Source organism: Marmota flaviventris, chromosome 1, assembly GCF_047511675.1.
Source record: "Marmota flaviventris isolate mMarFla1 chromosome 1, mMarFla1.hap1, whole genome shotgun sequence".
Lineage (NCBI taxonomy): Eukaryota > Metazoa > Chordata > Mammalia > Rodentia > Sciuridae > Marmota > Marmota flaviventris.
In genome coordinates this window covers 218,545,815-218,567,003 of record NC_092498.1, presented here as the reverse complement: position 1 = coordinate 218,567,003, position 21,189 = coordinate 218,545,815, and the positions used below count along the sequence as shown (strand labels likewise).

The following is a 21,189-nucleotide window of genomic DNA, read 5'->3' as shown; positions in this document are numbered from 1 at the left end:
CCTCGAGGAGCTGCTGCCCCACCCTCGTGGCCAGTGGAGCGCACCTCCTGCTTGGGCACACCGCCGCGTGTCCCCACCTCCCACTTCAGTCTCCCGACCTGGCCTCTGGCCGGATACGGTGGAACAGCCCCCGCAGCTTGCAAGAGGCAGGAAGCCGGGGGCAGCTGCCCAAGGCCCAGTGGTGCCACGGCTCTCGCTGCCGCCAACCCCCCCCCTCCCCCCCCCCCCCCCCCCCCCCCGCCTGGGGCTCTGTGCCCTGCCCCTCCCTGCCTGGAATCCTTGAGGTGGGGACTGCGGGGAGGGACGGAGCAGCAGGCCCTGCCCCAATGGAGTGCTTCCTCTGGTGACAGGCTCGCGTGTCTGCCATGCTCTGCTCTCCTTGCAGCTCTTGCCCCAGGCCCAGCCCCGATGTCTGCCCTCCGTAGACCCCAGGGTTGGGAGACGGAACCAGCCCTGCCCCAGCCGGGCAGTCACCTTCGTCCTCCAGCGTGGGGTAGCTGCGGGCGCCCCGCAGGTCATACTGCCCGTCCTCCCGTTCACTGGGGATCTGGCTGGCGGAGAAGGCGGCACTGGGCCCCAGGGGCTTCACGGCCAGCAAGGCACCTCGGCCCTTCTTGGAAGGTGAGGACTTGAGGGCTGGGAGGGAGGGAGGGAGGGAGGGCACCTGTGCTGGGAGCCACTGCCCACGGCACGACAGTGTCCACTCCTCGGCACCAGCTGCCCCAGGATCCCTGCCTGGCCTCCAGTCTGACCTGCCTCTGCCTGCCTGTCCCTCCAGGCCAGGGACGCTCCTCCACAGGAGGTGCCAGGGAGACTGGGTACCTCCTGCTGACCCCACTCTGCTTCTCTCAGACTCCTGGGGACCCAGCACCAGGACTGTCCCCTGGGGTGGGGGCCAGAAAGAGCACAGCAGCTGCTGCAACCAGCTGAGCGACAGCAGGGCTACCCCAGTCCCCACTGTCGGGGGCGGGGCCTCGGGGAGCCTTCACTCCCCACCCAGCCCGATGTGCCCAAGGTGGGTTTTAGCCTCTGGGCCAGTGGCCTCCAGGACAGCAACACAGTGAACAGGGACTTAGCCCCTGGGCTTTGAAGGAGGTCCCTGGCCTGGGGCAGGTCAAAGGGCTTTGTGGTCACTGTCCCCCTTCCCAGCCCCGCTCTCCTCAGAGTTCCTCCCCCAGGGGTGCAGGCAGCTCACAGGAGTTCTTCCGAAAGACGGTGTTGCTCATGAACTTGAAGAAGCGCTCTGCGTAGAAGCTGGGGCGGTGGACGGACACCGTGTCCTGGGAGGGAAGCGCACCCCGGGGTCAGGTTTCCCGTGAGACACTGAGGACGCGCTCCCCGTGACAGGTGCCATATCGGGGCAAGGGGCATTCTCCTTAAAATGTGCCATGGCTTTCAGAGAGGGGATCCCAGGAACAGGGAGCAGCAGCTCCCACGGGAAACGGTGGCAGGGAAGGGGGTCTCCCGTTGCAGACAGAGCTGCACTGAGCCCTCCGACACGGTGAGGCAGCACCCAGAGACCTGCGGGACCCGGAAACGGGGGCGGAGCCTGGCCGACGCCTGCTTGGCAAATATCGCCCCACGCACAGGTGTCTCTGGCTGTTTTTGTGCCCAGTCACAGAGTGGTGCAGCTATGGAACAGCTGTGGTCCTCGGTACTGGGCAGACCACAGGGCCATGGCCACAGCACACAGCAGGTTACAGCAGGCAGGGAGCCTGGCACACGGTTGGTCCCCAGCACCCTTCTCAAACTTGGCAGGGCACCAGTCTTGGGTGGGGAGGGGCCATCCTGCAGCCAGAGGGTGAGAAGCAGTGTCCCCGCCCCCACCCACTCTGGGCCAGCAGCTTCCCAGCCACAAATGTCCCCATGGCTGTGATATGACGTGGCCTACAGCCTCCCTGGCTGAGGTGTGGCATGGGATCACGTCCCTGGGATGGGATCACGTCCCGGCCCTGGGGCACGAGCCAGTGCTGTGAAGCCCCCTGGCCCTGCCCAGCCCCGGTGCCCTTCCTCTGGCTGCAGTGAGGATGTGGCCCACCTGGGCCTGGGGACAAGGACAGTGCCAGGGGTGTGGAGCAGCAGCAGAGGGAAGACCTGGCTGGCCGAGCAGGACCAGACGGCTTGACCCATCAGGGACAGGCGACCCAGCCGGCGAGGCTCACGACACCCACAGCCCTGCTGCTGTGCCACGCCCTGCCACCCTGACCTGCTTGGTGCGTGTTCTGGAAGTTTCTGCTTCTGAATGCTTCCAACATTCCTCTGGGCATTCAACTGGGCAGACTGCCTACGCTGGTCAGAACTGCCTGAGCAGGGGCTGCAGGAGGAGTCCGCCACCCACAAGACCGCAGTGCGTCTCAGTCCTCAAGGACACTGGAGCAGCCGCTTGCGGGGCAGACGGGGTCTCAGGCCCCGCGCACTTGCCCTGGTGCACTTCACGTGACAACCCGACCGGTGCGCACGGGAAGACGCGTGTGGGACGGTGGGGGTCAGAGCGGAGCCATGCCGCCCTCGGCCCCCAGAGCAGGACTCCGCACGCCAGACAGGCCGGACACTGACTTATGGATCAGCTGTCCCGAGGACCCCTTCCTGCTCAGTGTGGGTCCCGCGGTCCCCTCCCCGGGTGGCTGCCTGTGCTTCTCCTGACCTAGGCCTAGGGGACGGTCAGGGCTTTCGTGTGCTGATGGGCAAAAAGCAGCAGCAAGCAACGCACCCCATCGTGAACCAGGGCCTTCCAGGTGTGCTCCAGCTTCTTGATGAACCTGCAGGAGAGGGACGGGCAGGTCAGCCTCCAGGAGGGCCCCCAGCCTCCCTCAGGGTCCCCCAGGCTGTCCCCCCAGCCTCCCTCAGGGCCCCCCAGGCTCTTCCTCCCAGGGCTCCGGAGGCGGGTGGCCGGGCACCTGTAGGACTGCAGGATGTCGATGATGCCCACGTGCAGCAGCAGCCGCTCCCCGCGGCCATTCACGGCAGGGATGCCGCCCATCCTGGTGGGGGGGCGCACAGTCAATGGCAGGGTTGGGCCTTCTGCTCCCACATGGCAGCTGGGGCGGGGCCCAGCATCGGACACCCATCCCGCAGCGACTGGGTGGCCCCCAGGGTCCTGCTCCAACTCCACACTGGGAGTGGGGTGCTGCCCAGGTCCTGGGCTCGAGGCGCAGGCTGGGCACAGGCACATGCACCCCACACTCTGCGGCCGCGTTAGTCACACGCTCGGCCACACCCGCGCCCTGCGGGGTGCAGTTAGTGAGGTCACGCGGGTGAGCTGCCCCAAAGCTGCCATAGCCCCAGGCCCCGGGCAGCCCAAGGGCTGTCACGCAGGCCACCCCAGGCAGGCTCAGCTCACCTGCTCCCTGCCGGCCCCGTAGACCCTAAAACGCCAAGACATGGGCTCAGGGTGCAGCTGTGCCGGGCTGTGCACCTGCAGCCGCCCAGCTGGCCCAGACTGCTGCCAAGTTCCCACCACGGCGGTGGCCTAGGGCTGTGCCCGCCCCAGGGCATCGTGCCTGGTCGCATCTTGGCCCTGGCCCCAGCCAGCTGCCTCCACCTGTCACCTAGAGTGTCCCTGTCACTGAGTTCCAGGGCCCAGAACCATGGCATGTCACCTCCCTAATGCCCCAGAGGTGGGCACCATATCCCATGTCACTGGCAAGGTGTCTCTGGATGCTCTGTCCACACGTGGGCACCGTCACCACCCTCCCATGGGCACCAGTGCAGACGAGGACCAGATGGAGGGGACAGCGCTGGCCTGCACACCACCTACGTGTCATCGGTCTCGATGGCCTCGCCGCGGGCAGCCCCGCCCTGGATGGACTCCATGGCTGTGGAGTACAGCGCCTTCTGGCCCATGGGCCGCTTCTCGTCCGCGCTGCCCTGGGCACCCTCGGCCTGCCGCTCCCGCTCCTGCTGGTCGATGTTGTGCACGCCGAGCAGCAGGCTGTAATCCATGATCTTGAAGCTCTCCAGCACCTGGCAGGGACAGGGTGCTGGACCGGCCGGACGCAGGCCCAGTAGGGACCCCAGCCACCCGAGGCCTATCGTCCCCCCAGGGACAAGGGGTCGGCCCAGGCCCGGGCAACAGTCCTGTGCCCAGGTGAGGGTGAGATCGCTCTGGAGTGGGGAGCCGGGCCAGGGACGCCCAGGACGTGGGGACAGCGGGGACCCGGGCCAGGGACGCCCAGGACGTGGGGACGGCGGGGAGCCGCCAGGCTCCGGAGGGTCTGGCTGCATTCTGGGAGGGGTCTGGGAGCCGGGTGTGGTCAGTCAGGCTGGGACCACAACCCAGGCTCGCTCCTGAAGGCCAGGGCCTCCGCTCCTCGGCTCTGAGGAGGAGGCGGCCTGGGGTGCCGAGGCGGCCTGGGGTGCCGGGGCGCCTGGCCAAGGCCATAGGACACAGCAGGAGCCACGTGCGGCTCTTTCCACTGACAGCCTGTGCAGGCTCCGTAGGGTGCGGGCTCGCCACCTGGACACTGCAGCCCGCGGTGCATGCAGCACGCCCCATCTGATGGGCAGGGGACCAGAGGGCTCCTGGCGGGCAGCCTGGGCTTGTGGCCGGGGCACCCTGATGCGGGGCCTGGGGCCCTGCGGGGATGGGCTGGCAGTGGACGGGGCGGCCTCACCAAGCAGTCCCGCTGCAGCGTCTTGACCAGGGCGCTGAAGGTGTCAGTGTCCAGCAGCAGCCCCTCGGGCATGTCCTGCATGAAGTCCAGGTCCTTGTAGGTGGGCGCGCTCTTCTCCTTCTCCTTCCTGCTGGCCCGCCGCTTGTATGTGGAGCCCTTGAGGTCGAACTTGAGGTGCATCTTGACCACGCGCGGCAGCACGTTGTTCATGACCACCACGCGGATGTTCTTGCCCCCCGACTGCACGCAGTACAGCCCGTAGAACTTGGGCAGCAGCGTCCGCGGGTTCTGGTTCAGGTTCTGCCAGACGAGGGTGGTGGCGGCATCAGCGGAGCCTCTGAACCACTGCCTCCCGCAGCCCCCGGGTCCCAGGAGAGGGCCCTCGTCGTGAAGCCCCTGGCCGGGCCCCGGGCCTGTCCCTCCAGGCCTGGCTCTCGAGGCAAAAACAAACTGGTCCTTCACAGTCCGAGGTGGGGACCCCGCTGAGGAGAGCCCAGCGCTCCCCTGAGCGTCCCAACAGAGGAGGACCCAGCAGGGCACCGAGCACGGCTGGACCGAGCGGCCAGGGCAGTCCCCGTGCCGGCACTGGGCTCCGCAGGGGAGGGGACGCCCACCCGGGGGCCGAGCCCTTTCTGTGTGAGTCATGAGGGGCCGAGAGGCAGATGGAGCCCACCCCACACCCACCCAACAGCTGTTCCTTGGTGAGGCACCGGCTGGAGGCTGTCCCCTCCCCCTGCCTGAGTCACCATCGCTTGGCCCTGGGGGCAGCCCAGAGACACTGTTGCTCAGGGACAGGATTTCTGGGACCCAGGACTCCTGGGGGCTGGGGGCAAGTGGCAGCAAGTGTCCTCCCTGCCGCTGCCTGGGGACAGCCAGTGGGGCCTGCAGCTGCAGGTGAAGGGGCCTCAGGGGCGGGGCGGGGCGGGGGCTGCGCAGGCCGCGCACCATGTAGTAGCCGGGCAGCAGCTTCTGCAGGAACTCGGCCTCCTTGTGCATGACAGTCTTGATGATGAACTCGTCGTCACTGGTGACGTAGAACAGGGAGCCGCTGGCGCCCGGGTTGGACAGCTCAATGAGTGGCTCGTTGCACAGGGAGTACTGCAAGATAGGGACACCGCTGGCCTCCTCCGGCGGAGGGAGGCGCCCAGAGAGGGCGGCAGGGGACGGCCGGCGCACAGCCCTGCGAGGCACAGGCAGGGACCTGTTCCCAGGCTTGCTGCAGCTGAGCGGTGCGTCAGCTCTGCCCGAGGGGCCGGGGCCCACGTGGGCACGGCAGCCGGGCCACGAGACCAGGGTCCACAATGTCTGTCCGCTGGCAGACGGTCCCGCGTGGTGAGCTCGGGCGTCCTTCCTGGCAGGCTCTAGCTGGACGGCCCCGGCCCACCCGCGGCTGGCCAGGCCCTGGGCGGCTCCCACTCACCAAGTAGTCGTCAGGCCGGATCCCAAAGAGCTCCCGGAAGTAGCGGAAGGCCACGGGCGCGTAGGTCTTGAACCGGAAGTCCTGGAAGTGGTGGGCGGGGGTGAGGTTGCTGCCTTCACTGTAGAGAGGGACGCAGGGGACTGTGAGGGCCGGTGGCTTTCGGGGCGCCTTTCCCCACATGTCCGAACACCCAATCCTGCCAGTGCCACAGGGCTCCTGCTGGGACAGAGTCGCTGTGGCCAGTCTCAGGCTGCCCCCTCCTCATGAGCCATGGAGCCCACCATGCTCCTGAGCATGTGGCTGCCAGGATGGGTAAGGCCACACCACCCCCCCCCGCCTCTTGCAGCTGGGCATGGCCATGTGACTACTTGGCCAGGGGGACAGGAGGGGAGCACAGAAGGATGTGTGCCATTTACTGATGGGCCCTTTTCCTCTTGTCCCTCCTGCTGCTGGAATGCAGACATGATGGCAGGAGCTTGGGCAGCCACCAAGAAATTGCTGTTTACAGAAACCACACGTGGAGGATGGCAGGGCACAGCGACTACAAGGAGCCCATGGCCTCCAACGCCGTGGAACCTCCTGACCAGCCCCAGGGATGGCCTACAGGCACCTTTAGGTGGAAGAGAATCAGGCTTCCACCTTTCCTTATTTGTGGTGCTGGGGCTGGACCCACGGCCTTGCGCACGCCAGGCGAGGCTCTGCCGGGCCTCCCGAGCACCCCCATCCTAGCTTAAAAAGCCACCGCGCCAGGCCCGTGGTCCAGCAGCAGCCGCGTCCTGGCTACGGGCGGGCCGCACTCAAGGCCGCGGGATGCCCAGAGAGCCTGCTGCTGTCTTGGGGGTGGGGGCATCGAGTCAGGGCCGCATCTGAGTGCCAGGAGAGCCCCAGGCCCCGGCCCCGGGCCAGCCCACCTGGGGAAGAAGATGCTCTCCACCACGTAGAAGTCCTGCATGAGCACATCCCGCTCGGGCTTGGAGCTCAGGTTGCCCACGGTGTAGCCGATGCCCAGCTGGATGGCCCCCTTCAGGGTGGAGGAGGTGGTCTGCGGAGACACAGTGCATCGAGACTCTGCCGCCGGCTGGGGTCCAGGGAGCCCGACGCCAGCCCAGGCTGTCCTGGCTCCGCGGGGCTCCCTCCATGGCCACGGGTTAGTGCCGGATGGAGCCCAGGCCTGCACAGAGCCAGGCAGGCGCCGGCCCCTGCCCCCCAGAGCCACCCCCGCCCGCCTGCCCTGGCGCTCTCCTGTCTTGCACTGGTGGGCTGGACCCAGGGTCCACCGCTGAGCCACACGCAGCCCTGTCCCGTTCTGAAGCAGGGTCTGGCCAAGTCACTGAGGCCGGGGTCCCGCCTGCCATCTCCTCCGTGCTACCTGCCCAGTTGCTGGGACGACAGGCAGGGCCACTGCGCCCCACCAGGACTGCCTCGGGGCACGGCTTAGTGACGCCCGGCTGCATGTCCTCTGTGGCTCTGATGGCAGGTGGGCAGTGCCAACTGTGGGCCTCGGGTTCCCTCCTGGGCTGCCCTGTGCCAGCCAAGGCCACACAGGGAGCGGCACATGGCTCGTCACTCTGTGTCCCCTGCAGTCCCAGCCCAGTCACCCCTGGTCCAGACCCACACGCCCGTCCCAGGCCTGCAGGTCACCTGACAGGACAGCGCACAGAGGGCCTCCCTCAGGCCCAGCCGTTCCCAGGGCCGCACCCTGGTACCACACCCACACCTGACCCGTGTGCCAGAGTGGACACAGACGGCCTTGGGCACTGCATGTCCCCAGCCAGCCCACCACAAAGAGTAGGAACGAACCTTCTTGTAGGTGGTCTCTCCAGATGCGTCTACGCCTCGATGACCCAGCTTCTTCCCGTGGCCAGGGCCGGGCTGTCCTGTCATTGATGGGGCCTGGGGACAACGAAACAGGAGTTGAGTGGCCGAGGCGGCCTGTGCTCTGCGAGCCCTGGCGAGGGGCCTGTTACTGTGCCTATGGGAGCCCGGGCCCAGGCCAGGTGGGGCCTGGGGACACGGTGGGCTCCAGGCAGAGCAGGAGGCCCGTCCAGGGGCCCACAGTGCCCAACTCTGGACACTGCAAGTGCTCACACCAGCATCAGGGCCCGGGGCCGCTGGAGGCAAGCTGGCAGGTCGGGCAGCCCCGGGGACAGGGACGGGGAGGTCTTGGGCGGCACTGCCCGGCCCCTGGCGGCTCCAGGCCGGGAGCTCCTGCTTCAGGAGAGCCGCGTATCCTGGGGCAGCACCTCTGGAGCAGGCCCCGCGTGGGGAGCAGGCCGGGCTGTACAGGCTTGCGGGGCCAGGGCTGTCCCAGCAGGTGGGCACGAGGCACTGACCCCTCAGGACTCCCTGCTGTTCCGGGGAGCCTGCAGGGACACAGCCAGCGGGGAGGAGGGGCAGAGACGGGTCATGGCCTCTCTGGCCATCACTGACCTCGAACCAGTGCCCATCCTGTGCCACTCAGGGAGCCCGTCCACCTCTACCTGGTCCTCGGGTGCCTGGCCTCCACCCAGCCCTGCTCAGCGGGTTCTCCCTGCTGGCCACCAGGGGGCGGCTCTCCAGGGATGGACACCCGAGTCCCCAGGGCACTGTGCCCACACCATGTCACTCCTCCAGATGGCCCTACTGGCCCTGGAGGTGCCCAGGGGCCACACCCAAAGTCGAACGTGTAGCAGGGGTCCCTAGCCAGGTGGAAGAGCTCCCCCTGCCCCCGGGGGGTTGTCAGGGACCAAGGGCCGGAGAGCGGGGAGCCCAGGTGGCCACCACATGGGCTCTGCTGCCCAGCTGTCAGGGCAGCACCTTGGGCCTCCTGGGAAGTAGGCCTGGCTCTCCCTGCTGCCCAGGACGCGGCTTCCCGACACTGACAGCGTAGATGGAGGTAGTTGGACCGCTGGCTGAAATCCAGGACACTTGGGAGGCTCCAGGGGGGGACAGAGGGGTGGGCAGGTGGGGCAGGGCGCAAAGGGACAGACACTGGGGAGGACGACTCCCGCGGGCCTCCCCAGGACGCGTGGCAGCGCCCAGACCAAGATGCAGCTCAGGGGGTCCAGGCCCGGCCTCGGCCGCCTTGCTCAGCCTGGCAGACCCTCCTGGCCACCTGCGGGGCGCGTCCCTGCTCGACACTGCAGGGCAGACGCGGGATCACTGCCCACAGTCTGTGGTCACCTGCCCGCCACGGCGCCCGGCCTGGACAGTGAGCCTCCCCAGGACCACGGCCCGCCCTGCCTCTTCACCCCCGGGAGACTCACCTCGGACGAGCCCGACTTCTTCTGCGCCGAGCCTGAGGGGAGAAGAGCGCCATTCAGCCTGCAGATGCCCCGCCATTTTGCCACTGTACCAGGAGCCACCCCCTGTCCCCAGTCATCCCACACTGTCACCAGGACCCCTCCCTGGCCATCCCATCATCAAGAGTTGCCCCCAAGCCATTCCACTGTCAACAGGAGCCCCCGCCAGGCTGACCCTAGCTGGGCTCCTGGACCCTAGAAGACCCACAGGGGCCAACGTCAGGGAGACGCAAGCCGCGGGCCGTGTGCAGGCCATGAGGACTGGACCGTCACCCTGGACTGGGGGCTGGGGTCCCAGAGCAGGTGAGAGGTGGCACAGGCTGGGAGACTGTCAGCCTCGGGCAGCATGGGGACCTGGCTGCACTGGTGTCACCCTGGCCGTGTGGGGCCTATGCACACACCTGACCCACCACTGCCAAGACGCTGGGTCCCGGGTGTCACAGGGAAATCAAGTGACAGAAGGGAGCTCAGCCCACAGCCAGGTCCCCAGGGCCAGGACAGCAGTCGGGGAGCTGTGGTCAGTGGGAACTGGCCGGGCCCCTGGGCTGAGCACAGACAGCCCCTGCGGGCAGAAGGGAGTGGGCACAGGAAGGGCCAGGGACCTCCATCCTGCCCTGCTCCCTGGCAGCCTCTGGCTGCAGAGGAGGCCACCCTGGCCAGTCTGTGCCCCAGGGCAAGGCACTCCGGGCAGGAGGGGGTGCGGGAGTGCCACCAGGCAGTGTCCGCCAGGGCTCAGGGCAGAGGGGCTGCAGGACCAGAAGGTGGCGCCTTCACCCTGAGGCACCGGCTAGCCGCTGCGGGTGGAACCCAGGACCCGGTGCACAGGCCACGGACCACAGCCTGGCCTGGACTCCTCCAAGGACACTCGAGTGGACCTCCCAACTCTCCCTTCTGAGAAGAGCAGACTGATGGTCAAGGAGGCGAGAGGATCTGACCAGGGCCAAGTGCTGGGACAGGCCTCAAGTAGACACAGCCCCTTCCCGAAGCCACCGGGGAGCAGGCACACTCTTCCCACTGGGGCGATGACCACCTGTGGGGAGGCGGGACCAGGGCACGAGGAGTGGGCTTCAGCCCCAGGCCCTCCCAACTCATCAAGGCCTGGCGGGCGGGCAGCGTGGAGAGCAGAGGAGGGGCCTGGGCCTGGGGTGTGGGACTGAACTACCCAGGGTCCTGAAGGAGGAGGGACACTGGGGGACACAGGTCAGCGCTGCCCTGCTGGCCCTCTTGGGCTGGCCTGTCCCTGCAGAGCCTCCAACCCTTGCACACCTGTTTCCACACCCAGAGTGACCCTGGCCATGTGCGTCCTCAGCCGGTCAGTGCCCTGCCCTGGCTGGGCACACAGAAGGCCCGCCGTGCACCCTGCCCTTGCTGGCCACAGCCCCGTATGTGTCAAAGGGGACCTGACAGGGTCGGTGGGGGCACGGTTCTGTCCGGGTGGTGCCGGGGGGCAGGGCAGGCTCTGCGAGCCTCGACAGGGACCCTGACGCTGGCCTGGGGGTCCCGTGAGCATGGGCAGCTGGCAGGCTCTGCGCGGCCCGGGCACACCAGGGCTCCGCGTCCTGTGCCCCAGGAACCCCCAGAAGGTGACCGTGCTGGGAATGGGGTCAGCAGCTATGACCAGCCGGAAGAAGCTGTGCCAGGTGGCCCACGACCGTCCCCAGGGAGAAGTGACAGACGCAGATGCTCATGGAGGACGACACAGGAAGGCGGAGGAACACACTCAATGCCACCGTCCGACGTCAGGAGGGACCTGGGCAGGTTCCCGCTCTGACCCCTGAGGGCCGGCCCTGCCCACAGCTCGGGGCTGGCCTTCCGGCCTCCAGAACCGAGAGAAGGGACTCCCGCTGTCCTGACGCCCGTCTGTGGTCACCCGCACGGCATCCCCGGGGCCCAGTCCTGCCCCGGGCACCACCAAGCGGTGCAGGTGGCAGTGTTGGTGGGGCACGGCCCAGAGCTGGGTGGGGCCACGAGGGGTTCAGCTACAGCGTAAATGGCCGCAAGTGAGGGGCCGCGGGGCCACGCAGACGTCCAGGCTGGGGGAGGCCAGGGCTGGGGGAGGCCAGGGCTAGAGCTCGGCCCCCCGTGGGCGCCCCTCTGAGGAAGCCACACAGCAGACTGCCCTCCTGGCTGAGGGACGTCCCTGGGAGGTGGCCACCCCAAGCTGGTGCTGGCGGAAGGTGCTGAGGGGACAGGGTGCTCAGCGGGCAGCTCACCGTACAATTCCCAAGGGCCTCTGGGCCCGGGAGGAAGGCAGAGGGCAGGACGCCGTGGGCTGCGGTGGGGTGAGGGCCACCGGGGCCTCTGGGCCAGTCCGGCCTGGGCTCTGCACCGCCACCTCCCAACACAGAGGGGCCACAGCCCTGGGAGGAGACGCAGGGAGCCCAGCACCCCCACGCCTGGCAGAAGTGCCAGCCGCAGCACGGCCCGACCGCCCGAGGACAGCCCTGGCCGAGGGCCCAGGGTGACGGGGACCAGGACGTCCAGGAAGGCCGCGGCGGGCAGGGCCGAGGGGCAGAGAAGGCTGGGGGGCAGCGGCGCAGCTTGGGGCACTGTCCTGCGGGGCTCCTCCCAGCCCCCCAGCTGTTTCTGAGGAAATCAAGTTTTAAAAATAGTCGCAGAAGCTACAGGCGGCTGTGCCCACGTGGGGCTGGGCTATGGCGTCCCCCCAGGACAGCTAGGCTTGGGCTGAAGATTGGTCCCCTTCCTCCTGGGCTCCCCACCTGAGGGCCAGCGAGGACCCTGTGCCGCCCAGCCCTGCCCCCCTGCTCCGCCCTGTCCACCAGGAGCACTGGCGCCAGGGCTGACCAGGCCTGCAGGGGACCGCCAGCCACCCCACCTCCCGCCGGATGGGCACGAGGCCCTCTTGCCTCAGTCTCTCCCGACCCTCCCGACCTCTGCCTGGCCTTGGCCTCCGTCCTGCCATCCCCCTGCCCCGTCCCACGGCCCCTTCCTGGTTCCCCGGCTGGTCTGACCGTTGACTGACTGACGGATGAACAGATGTCACCTCTTGGCACAGCAGGCCTCAGCTGGAACCTGAGGCCGAGAGCAGACGGATGGGCCACCTCCCGGCACCCCAGGGAGGCCGGCCAGGTCGGCAGGGCCAGGGTGAGCTCGTCATCGGACCCAGGCCCCGGGGGGCCGAGGGGCCTTGAGGGCAGGAAGGAAGGGGAGGAGGTGGGCAGGGCACAGGACCCACAGGGGGGCTCTGTCAGTGGCCGCGCCCGCCCGGGAGGCCCAGAGCAGGGGGGCAGGAGGCCACTCAGTCCACACCCCCAAGACACCTGCTGATCCCGGCCACAGCCGCAGCTGTGGGGAGCCTGGGCTGGACGGCCGGACAGGGGCAGGGAGACCAGCTCCATGAAAGGGGCGGCCTGCGAGGTGGGCAGGCGCAGCGGGAGGGGACGCCCACCCTGCCCTGGACAAGCCCAGCCAGCCACTCCAGCTCTGCCCGTCGGCCTCCACGGGCCCTGGCCGCGGGCTCCAAGCCGCAGCCCTGCTCGGCCCCCCCTGCTCCAGCCCACGGCTCCTCCCCGGGCCTCTGGGCTGCACCCTCAGCTGCCCTCGGGGATTGCTTCCCTGCTCAGACCTGCTCACAAGTCACCCCAGAGGCCCCACGTCCCCACCTCTCCAAACGGTCCCTCGTCCCCCTCCCTGCCGCCCGGCACACGCCCGTGCAGAGGGCTGAGGCTGCCCGAGCAGCAGAAGCAGGTAGGACGGGTGGGGACCCAGGACCCCACGGGCTCAGGGAGCAGGTCACTTCCCCATGTGCTGGGTGACGTGTCCTTTGGCCTCTTGCTCTGGAGACTGCCGGGAGGCCAGGCCAGGCCAGGCAGGGGCTCCGGCACGGGCGAGAGCTGGGGAGGAGGACAAGGGCTGCCGGCCACCCGACGGCCCCTGCTGCTGACCTGTCCAGAGGGCTCTGTGGCCACGTGACCCGCTGTGACACGGGGAAGGGGGCAGCGAGGATGGGGTGTGTCCTCAGGGCTCCCTGCGAGGCCATGCGGGCAGAGTGGGCAAAGCCGCACCAGAGCCCCGGCCACCCCTGGGGCACAGGACACATGAGCGAAGCCCCCTTGGAGTTCATGCTCTGCCGACCACGCCGCCAGGCGAGACCCGCAGCAGAACCGCCCGCGGAGCCCACGGGACACCAGCAAGCGAGCAGCAGTTGGCTGGGTCCCCAGGCCCGGGGCCGAGGCAGCAAGGGCACCTGGAGCAGCAGGACGGTTCTGCGCCCAGAGCTCCCAGAACAAGCCCTGGGCTCAGGGCGCGGCCCAGCCCAGGATCGGCGGGACAGGGCGGGCTGCCTCCAGGGTCAGCCGCAGGGGGACCTTGTGAGAGCAGGCCACAGAGACTCCTCGGCCAGAACACGCCCAGGACTGCAGGGTCTAGAGATGGGAGGGGACAGGCCACGAGGGGCAGGGGACTGCCTGTGGGGACGGACTTCCTCCTTTTGGGGTGATGGAATGTTCTGGAGCTAGAGATGGTGGCCGCACGGCACTTGAGTGTGTTACGAACTGAGCTCACACTTGGTGAAGACGAGCTCGCGCTGTGTGGACCCCACCTCGAAAGACAAGTGCGCCCCAGCTGCAAAAGCACCGCCCGAGGCCAGGCGCCACAGACCTCCCCAACACGCACTGTCAGGCCCTCGGGCTCCTGTCTCCAGAAGCAGGTGGAGACAGACTCAGGGCTCCCGGCCTTGGTGAGGTACCTGGTCCCACAGACGGGTGCTTCGCCCACCTCCGTGGCAAAGGCCACCTGCCCCTCAACCCCCCCCACTGCCAACTGAGACTTTGTGAACGCTAAGAACCAACTGCTGAGGAAGAAACAGAGGTCCACAGTGGCCCAGGAGCTGACGCGCCTTGATACACAGCTATGGGTGGCTGGGCCAGGTCCTGCGCCCATGCAGGCCAGGGCGAGCAGAGCTGCCCGCAGTGCACCCAGTGGCCGTGCCTGAGGCCTCGCTCTCCTAAGTGCACCACATGCAGCCGTGTGGGGCCCCCTGGCACGCCAAAGCCTATGCGCTAAGCCAGGGGCCCCCTGGGCACTGCGGACACTGCACAGCTCTCTCCAGGGTGGCGAGCGGGGGCCTGCAGGGCGCTGAGCAGCACCCTGACTTCCACCCACTCCAGGCCAGGAGCTCCCGGTAGTGACAACCACACATGGCCCAGTGTCCCTGGGGCGCAGTACCCTGGTGAGACCCACAGCAGGAGTCCCTGCGGCCACAACTTCTGGATGAGATGTTCACGACGCCGGTGACGCGGCCCTCCGAAGCCCTGCAGCGTCTGGAGTGCCAGGCCTGCCCCAGCCAGACCAGGTGGCTGCTGCCCACGGCTCCCTCTCACGTGGGGAACAGCAGCTCAGGGTGGTCCAGGCCCAGACGCTGCTCCGGGGAACCAGCCCCCAGCCAGCGGGGCAGGCCAGAGGCTCAGGCGTTGGCCAAGAGGCCTTGGACCTTGCTAGGCATCCCCACGCCTGGTCGCCCATGCAGGCCGCCTCCCTGGCCCACGGCTGAGGCAGCCCAGGGCGCATCCCAGCTGCGAGGCTCAGGGGCGCGGAGCTGGCTCAGCCGCCTGCCTGGCCTGGTCGCCCATGCAGGCCGCCTCCCTCCCCCACCCCCTGCAGTCGGGCACCTGTGGGCCCCAGGCCAGTCACGGCTGGGCTGAGTCACCTCTTCTGACTGTGGCCATGCACAGGACTTTGAAAATACCTGAGCTGCCCCCAGCCACAGGTGGAAAACCTCCCGTCCAGAATGGCCCTCAGGAGTTCAAATGGACTCACGTATAAAGACAGCCATGGACATGGGCTGGGCAGCCCTGTGGCAGAGTCGCCTACATGCAGGAGGCCCCGGCTTCCACCCCAGGAGCACAGCGGCCACACGTGCTGGACAGCGGTCAAGAAACTGAAGGAAGGCCGGTATCGGCCCTTCCGTGGAGTGCTGGCCTCCCTGCCCAAGGGCCACCCCAGAGCCGCAGAGCAGAGCAGACCAGGAGCTCAAGAGAGAAGGGGTGGTGCGGGGGGGACGCTGCCCTCACCTGAAACGTATGAAGCCCAAGTCCGGGGAAGCACGCACCGCCACGCATGGTGCAGGTGCTGGCCAGGGCAAGAGTACAGAGAGAGGAGGAGACTGGGGGGGCAGAGTCCAGAAAACCCACAGAACCAACTGACCAGGCCTCGCAGCTGAAGACACGCGAGACGGTGGCCGTAGGCCATGTGACACACCGAGGTCGAGCGCAGGTGTGCTGTGAGGAGGACCCAGGCCGGCAGCCCCCACGGGTGTCACAGGTGGCCTTCACCAGCCCAGTGCACAGTCCTCTCTGAGCAGCAGGGACGCATCAGATTCCCCAGCTTGAAGGGCACCGAGACCCCAGTAGCTGCTGTCCCCCTCTGGGACACTGAGCAGGCCTGGGCCTGGGCATTTTGTCAAACAGAAACCAAGGACGTGTGGGTCCTGCTGTTCCCGGGACCCCGGCCCCCAGGCTGAGGGGAGAGGCTAAGAACCCAGCAGCCGGCCAGCGGCTAATGTCCGTCTGCAGTGCTGGCCTGGTGCTGGGCGCTGGAGTGCTGGGCTCCATCCCAGGACCGTGACGGAAAGGGAACGCAGGGCGGAGGGTGGGAGAAGGAAGGGGCCCGCTGGCCCCGCGGGTGGACGCAGGCAGGTGCTGCCGAGCTGCCCACAGCCCCGCTCCCCCGGGGGCCTCTCCAGGAGAGTGTGCTGGAGAGGAGGGGACAGGGCAGGGACCCAGGAGGGGACGGCGAGGCAGGCCGTCTGCAGCTACAGGGGTCAGGATCTGGGAGGAGGTGAAGCTGGCACTTGGGCCCAGGCACACAGTGGGTCCACCACCAAGATGGCTGCTGGGTTCCAAAGGCCTAAGGGAGCCCTGGACGTGGCTGGGTGCTCAGCACTGGGTGCATGGGACATGGCACATGCGCTGTCCCTGCTGGGACTGGTCGGGGGTGGACACCCTGCCTGCTGCCCCCGTGACGGTGGGAGACCAGTGTCCAGATACAGCCCGGCCCAGTGTGCTCCCATGCGTTGGACTCGGCGTCCCGCTGCCCCGACCCCTGTCCCCCTCCCTATTCGAGGATGAAGCCTCAGCCAAGGCCAGCACAGCGTGGACGTGGCTCTGCTGCGAGCACCCTCAGGGAGCTCTGGCCTGCACCCCTGCCACGCGGCTGGCCTGGGACACACTGGTCACTCCGCATCCTCAGGCCTGGTCCCAGAGCCCGCCCAGCTCCCGCCATGACCAGCTCCCTGCGCCCACGCTGCACCTGGGCGCCAAGTGCCCACGAGGGGAGTGGACGGGAGAAGGGCAGCCCCTACTCTGCCGCGGCTGCCCCCCATGCAGGGGCCACAGGCACCTCCACCCTCGAGGCCCACAGAGCTCCTCAGGGCTGCTGGAGCGAAGGCCCCCCAGCCGCCGCACCCCCAGCCGCCGCACCCCTGCCCCCCCGCCATCCCCCCGCCCCGCACACTCCTGTGGGCCTGTGGAAGGAAGCTGTCTGCACCCCACCTGCTCTACAGGCCCTGTGGAGGGCAACCCTCCGGCCACACCTCCCCAGCTGTCCCTAGCTGGTCTCAGGCCCACCCTCTCCCTGGGCCAGGAGCCCTGGGAGCAGGTGCAGGCTTGGCCAGCCTGTCCACACAGTGCCCATCCACCCAGGACTGTCCTCCAACGGGGAAACAGGCTGGGAGTGGAAATATCAGGATGTTTTGTCTTGACTTCAACAGGACCAGGGAGCCGCGTGGCGCACGCCTGCCATCCCAGCAGCTCGGGAGGCTGAGGCAGGAGGATCATGAGTTCAAAACCAGCCTCAGCAACTTAGCGAGGCCCTAAGCAAGTTGGTGAGACCCAGTGTCTAAATGAAAAACAACAAGGGCTGGGGTGTGGCTCAGGGTGAAGCACCCCTGGGTTCAGTCCCTGGCAAAACAAAGAAAAAGGGGGGGGTCCCTCAAGGCCCAGCAAAGCCTCACAACCTGGTCTTTTTTGGCTGTAGGTGGACACCACACCTTTACTTTATTTACTTACGTTTACGTGGTGCTGAGGACGGAACCCAGGGCCTCGCACAGGCGAGGTGAGCCTCTACCGCTGAGCCCAGCCCCAGCCAGCCCCACGACCTCTTTTTACAAATAAAATTCACAGGCCCATGGCCACGCCCTTCCCTCATCTCAACCACAAGACCCCCCCAGCAGTGGTGGGCTGAGCTCCACGGGAGACGCCCGCAGACCCTGGCTAACTGAGGACGCTGGAGCAGCAGGCTTCAGGTCTGGACAGAACCAGGGGCCAGAGGCTGTGGTCACCGGCTCCAGTCCTCCTTGCTGACCTCCCGCCAAGGCAGGCACCTGGTGTCATGGGTGTGTTCCACAGAAAGCTCCGGAGCTGCTCAGATCACATGCTCACCTGATCCGCTCCCCGGGGCTGGCCTGGGTCTCTGCACCCACAATCACTCTGCTCGAGCGTGGGATACAGGCGGGGCAGCCAGGGCCTCCAGCACCTGAGGGGACGCACCGGACAGCTCGAGGTGGGCAGCACTGGGTCTGGGAGACAGCTGCCCACAAGCACCTGCCGAAGACCACGCCCCTTCCTGGCCGGGAGGGTCCCTGGTCCTCGCTCCGGTTGGGCAGGGCCAGCAGGCCACAGGCCTGAGCCTCCCCAGCAGCAGGAGCTGGGGCGGAGGCTGCTCCCCACACCCAGGCACTGCCCAGGCCCACCCCTGCTGGGGCCCCGGAGCACCCAGGACAGAGAGGCCGGAGGCCACAGGAGCGCCAACGCCCCACAACTCAGGGCCCCGGCTGGAGGCTCGGGGGCCAGGTGCGTGGCCGCGTCCACCCAGCTCTCAGACCCCACAGGGGAAGCCGCTGCCTCCCGGGAGGACGTGCGGAGCCAGCAGACCAAGGCCAGCCCCGTGCCTCCAGCCCAGGGCCCTGGCTGCGTGATGGCCACTGCTGGACCCAGGCCTGGAAACCGCGGTGACGTGGGTCACTGCTCACAGCCTCTGCCCTCCTGCGTGTGCTGGTCACACAGCAAGAGCCAGCGGACACTCCTGGACCCCGGTGGTGCACGCAGCCTTCCTGGAAGGGAGCCATGGGGCGCGGGCCCAGCAGCACCGCTCCTCACCTCTCCCTGACCGGCTGCCCCGCAGACCGCAGGCATGTCCACCCTCCAGACCTGGGACTTCCTGGAGGCCAGGCTGGGCTGAGTTGGACCAGGCTGCTGGGACAGTGCTGGCACCAGGGGAGGCCCTGCCATGGGGTGCCGCCCCGCCCATCCTGGCCCTCGGTCAGCCCCGAGGACACGGGCCAGGCACTCTGCCCCTGCAGCTCTGCCTGTGGCCACCTGGCTACAGAGAGGTCTGGACTGCCCCCTCCCGAGGAGGAACCCGAGGGCTGCTCGAGAGGAAGATGGGGGTGAGAGCTGCCAGCCCAGGGGCTGTGGCGGTCAGGACGCGGAGTCACTAGGGACAGAGGTGCACACGGGGCCCCCAGTGCCCCACCACAGAGCAGGCCTGCCACCCCTCTGCCCGGAGGGCCTCGGGCCACTCTGGCCAATTGGATGAGGCAGAAATGGCACCGTCAGCAAATGTCCCCAGCCTGGGGGACCAGAGGCCAACTGGGTAGCAGTGACCCCAACTGCCCTTACAAACACACCCAGAGAGGAACTGCCACTTGCAGGGCCCAGGCCATGAGGCCTGGCGGCTCGCCTGGCGCTGTGGTTGAGGGGCTGGAGGGCAGGCACCTCTCTCTGGCCCTCGCGCCCCCTGGGCCTGGGTCACTACATCTACAGGGATGAGATTCTGCTGCAAGCAGTGACCTGCTCAAAGAAGCCACCAGGCCCCTGGGGATACACAAACGTGAGAATAGGTCACTTGTCGGCCGGGTTGGGGCACTGTCCCAGGTAGCCACAGAAATGACCTCGGGATGCCCGTGGACTTGGATGGGTCCTAGGGGCACTGCTTGGCCAGGTACTGCCTCTGCTCCCCTGGATGCCACGGCAGGCGCAGGCGTGAGTCCACAGTGTCAGCGGAGGGGGCCGAGCAGCTCTCGAGTCCTAGGAGGACCTGACCAGGAACTCCCCACACTGTCAGCCGGAGAGCTGTCCACCTGGCTCCTGCCCCCGCTGGCCGAGGAGGGGCTCGGTGGGGCCACGGAGGAAGGTGCTGCCACCACCACACAGGCTCGGTGCTGTGGCAGCTGGCCCTGCAGGTCAGCGGCACAGGGGACAGCCCACGACGGGTCAGCTGATGGACACCAGAGGTGGCAGGTGCAGCAGCCGTGCCTGTCACCCCAGGTGTGCCGGGTCCCCTCCCAGCACCAGGGAGAAGAACACAGACAAGCAGGCCCCAGCCAGCCCGTGACGGCCGGCCGCCTGTGCAGGACGGCGTCTCCAGCCAGCGCCGCGGCGGGGGGCTCAGATGGCCGCTCACTGCTTGCCCGGGGTCCAGCGCACTGGGGCCCTGCCCACCTCGGCTTCCACGCTGGCCTGAGCGACAGAGGACGCCAGGGAGGGGGCACGGGCACCACGGCCGGTGAAGGATGCCAGGGCCCCACGGGGCGGCCACGGGCTCTAGACCACCAGGCACCAGGCAGTCCCCAGGGCGCAGGCACCAGCCCCAGGAAGGCTGCTGAGGCCTCACGGGCAGCTCCCCAGCGGCTGGGCAGCCCCCGGGCACTGCCCAGGCAAGTGGAGACCTGCTCAGGGGTCCCGGCAGGCAGGTGGAGCACGGGGGTGCCCACCCCGACGCCCGCTCTCCAGGGCCTGGAGGGGCCTGGTGTCAGAGCAGGTGTGTGGGACAGCCACACGCCCACAAGAGGGACGTGGGGACCCGCGCGACAGGCCAGACTGAGGGACGACTCCCCTCAAGCTGTCCTGGGAACAGAGGCAGGAAGGGAGCCACAGGGGCCGCCCGGGAGGGGGCGCAGGCCCTGGGGACAGGACGGGTCACACCTCCCTCCCCCCAGCACAGGGCGGGCGGACGCGTGCTTCCCCACCGGCTCCAGTGGTAAACAGGAAGCCGGTCACCAGGCTCCGCTGCCCCCCCATTGGCCCGGGAAGGGCACTGCTGGGCAGGGTCCCAGGGCCTGGGCCTGGCCACCTCTCGTACCCGTCCTCAGCAGAGCAGAGGCAGATGCCCCTCCAGCGGCCCTGGGGTGGGGTGCTCCCGGCACCCCTCCTGGAGCTCGGCTGTCCTCCAGCAGTGCCCGCGGGCAGAGGCCACTCTTGCTCCTGAGCAGCATGGGTGGCCACAGGGACAGCAGGAGGACCAAAGAGGCCGAGGAGCCATCGGCCCCATTCCCAGTGGACCTGCGCAGGTCCCCAGGAAGCTCACTGCCCGGCTGGCAGCCTGGACGGTGCCGTGGTGCGGGGTCTGAGCAGTCCCCGGGTTCATGCTCCAGAAGCCGGGTCCTCAGTGCGCCCACAGCCCTGGCGGCCGTCCCCAGCACAGAGAGCAAGACAGAGGTGGGGCCTGGCAGGCGGTGGCGAGGGCTGCGAGTATCCCTTCAGCTGGGATCAGTGCACCACGGGGACAAGTCAGCTCCCCGGAGAGCACCACCTCTCAGGAGGCCGGGGCTGTGGCGCCCGCTCGGGAGGCTGAGGCAGGAGGATCGCGAGTTCAAAGCCAGCCCAGGCCCCAGCAAGGCGCTAAGCAACTCAGTGGGACCCTGTCTCTAAATAAAATACAAAATAGGGCTGGGACGTGGCTCAGCGGCTGAGTGCCCCTGAGTTCAATCCTCAGTACCACCCCCCCCCCGCCCCGCAAAAAAAATAAGAGTCTCAGGAGGCACAAGCAGGAGGATCGCAAGCTCAAGGTCAGCTTTGCAGCTTAGCAGGACACTGTCTCAAAAATAAAGAAATAAAACAAAATGGGCTGGGGATGA

The 21,189-nt window shown here is 68.0% G+C and overlaps 1 protein-coding gene across 6 annotated transcripts in view; it reads right to left on the bottom strand.

Annotated features, from left to right (window-relative positions):
• Pip5k1c (phosphatidylinositol-4-phosphate 5-kinase type 1 gamma) overlaps nt 1-21,189 on the bottom strand; it is a 37,112-nt gene that overhangs the window by 9,490 nt on the left and 6,433 nt on the right. For all 6 annotated transcript variants that reach the window (XR_011705153.1, XM_027952579.2, XM_027952576.2 and 3 more), the window contains exons 2-12: nt 9,279-9,310; nt 7,834-7,926; nt 6,945-7,075; nt 6,034-6,151; nt 5,559-5,711; nt 4,614-4,913; nt 3,758-3,963; nt 2,898-2,981; nt 2,711-2,759; nt 1,196-1,280; nt 475-636 (exon numbers count right to left, since the gene is read on the bottom strand). Coding sequence is in view for 5 of the 6 variants with exons in the window: in XM_027952579.2 (XP_027808380.2) it covers nt 475-636; nt 1,196-1,280; nt 2,711-2,759; nt 2,898-2,981; nt 3,758-3,963; nt 4,614-4,913; nt 5,559-5,711; nt 6,034-6,151; nt 6,945-7,075; nt 7,834-7,926; nt 9,279-9,310 (1,413 nt within the window). In the remaining variant the exon portion in view is untranslated. The remainder of the gene's footprint in view (nt 1-474; nt 637-1,195; nt 1,281-2,710; nt 2,760-2,897; nt 2,982-3,757; nt 3,964-4,613; nt 4,914-5,558; nt 5,712-6,033; nt 6,152-6,944; nt 7,076-7,833; nt 7,927-9,278; nt 9,311-21,189) is intronic.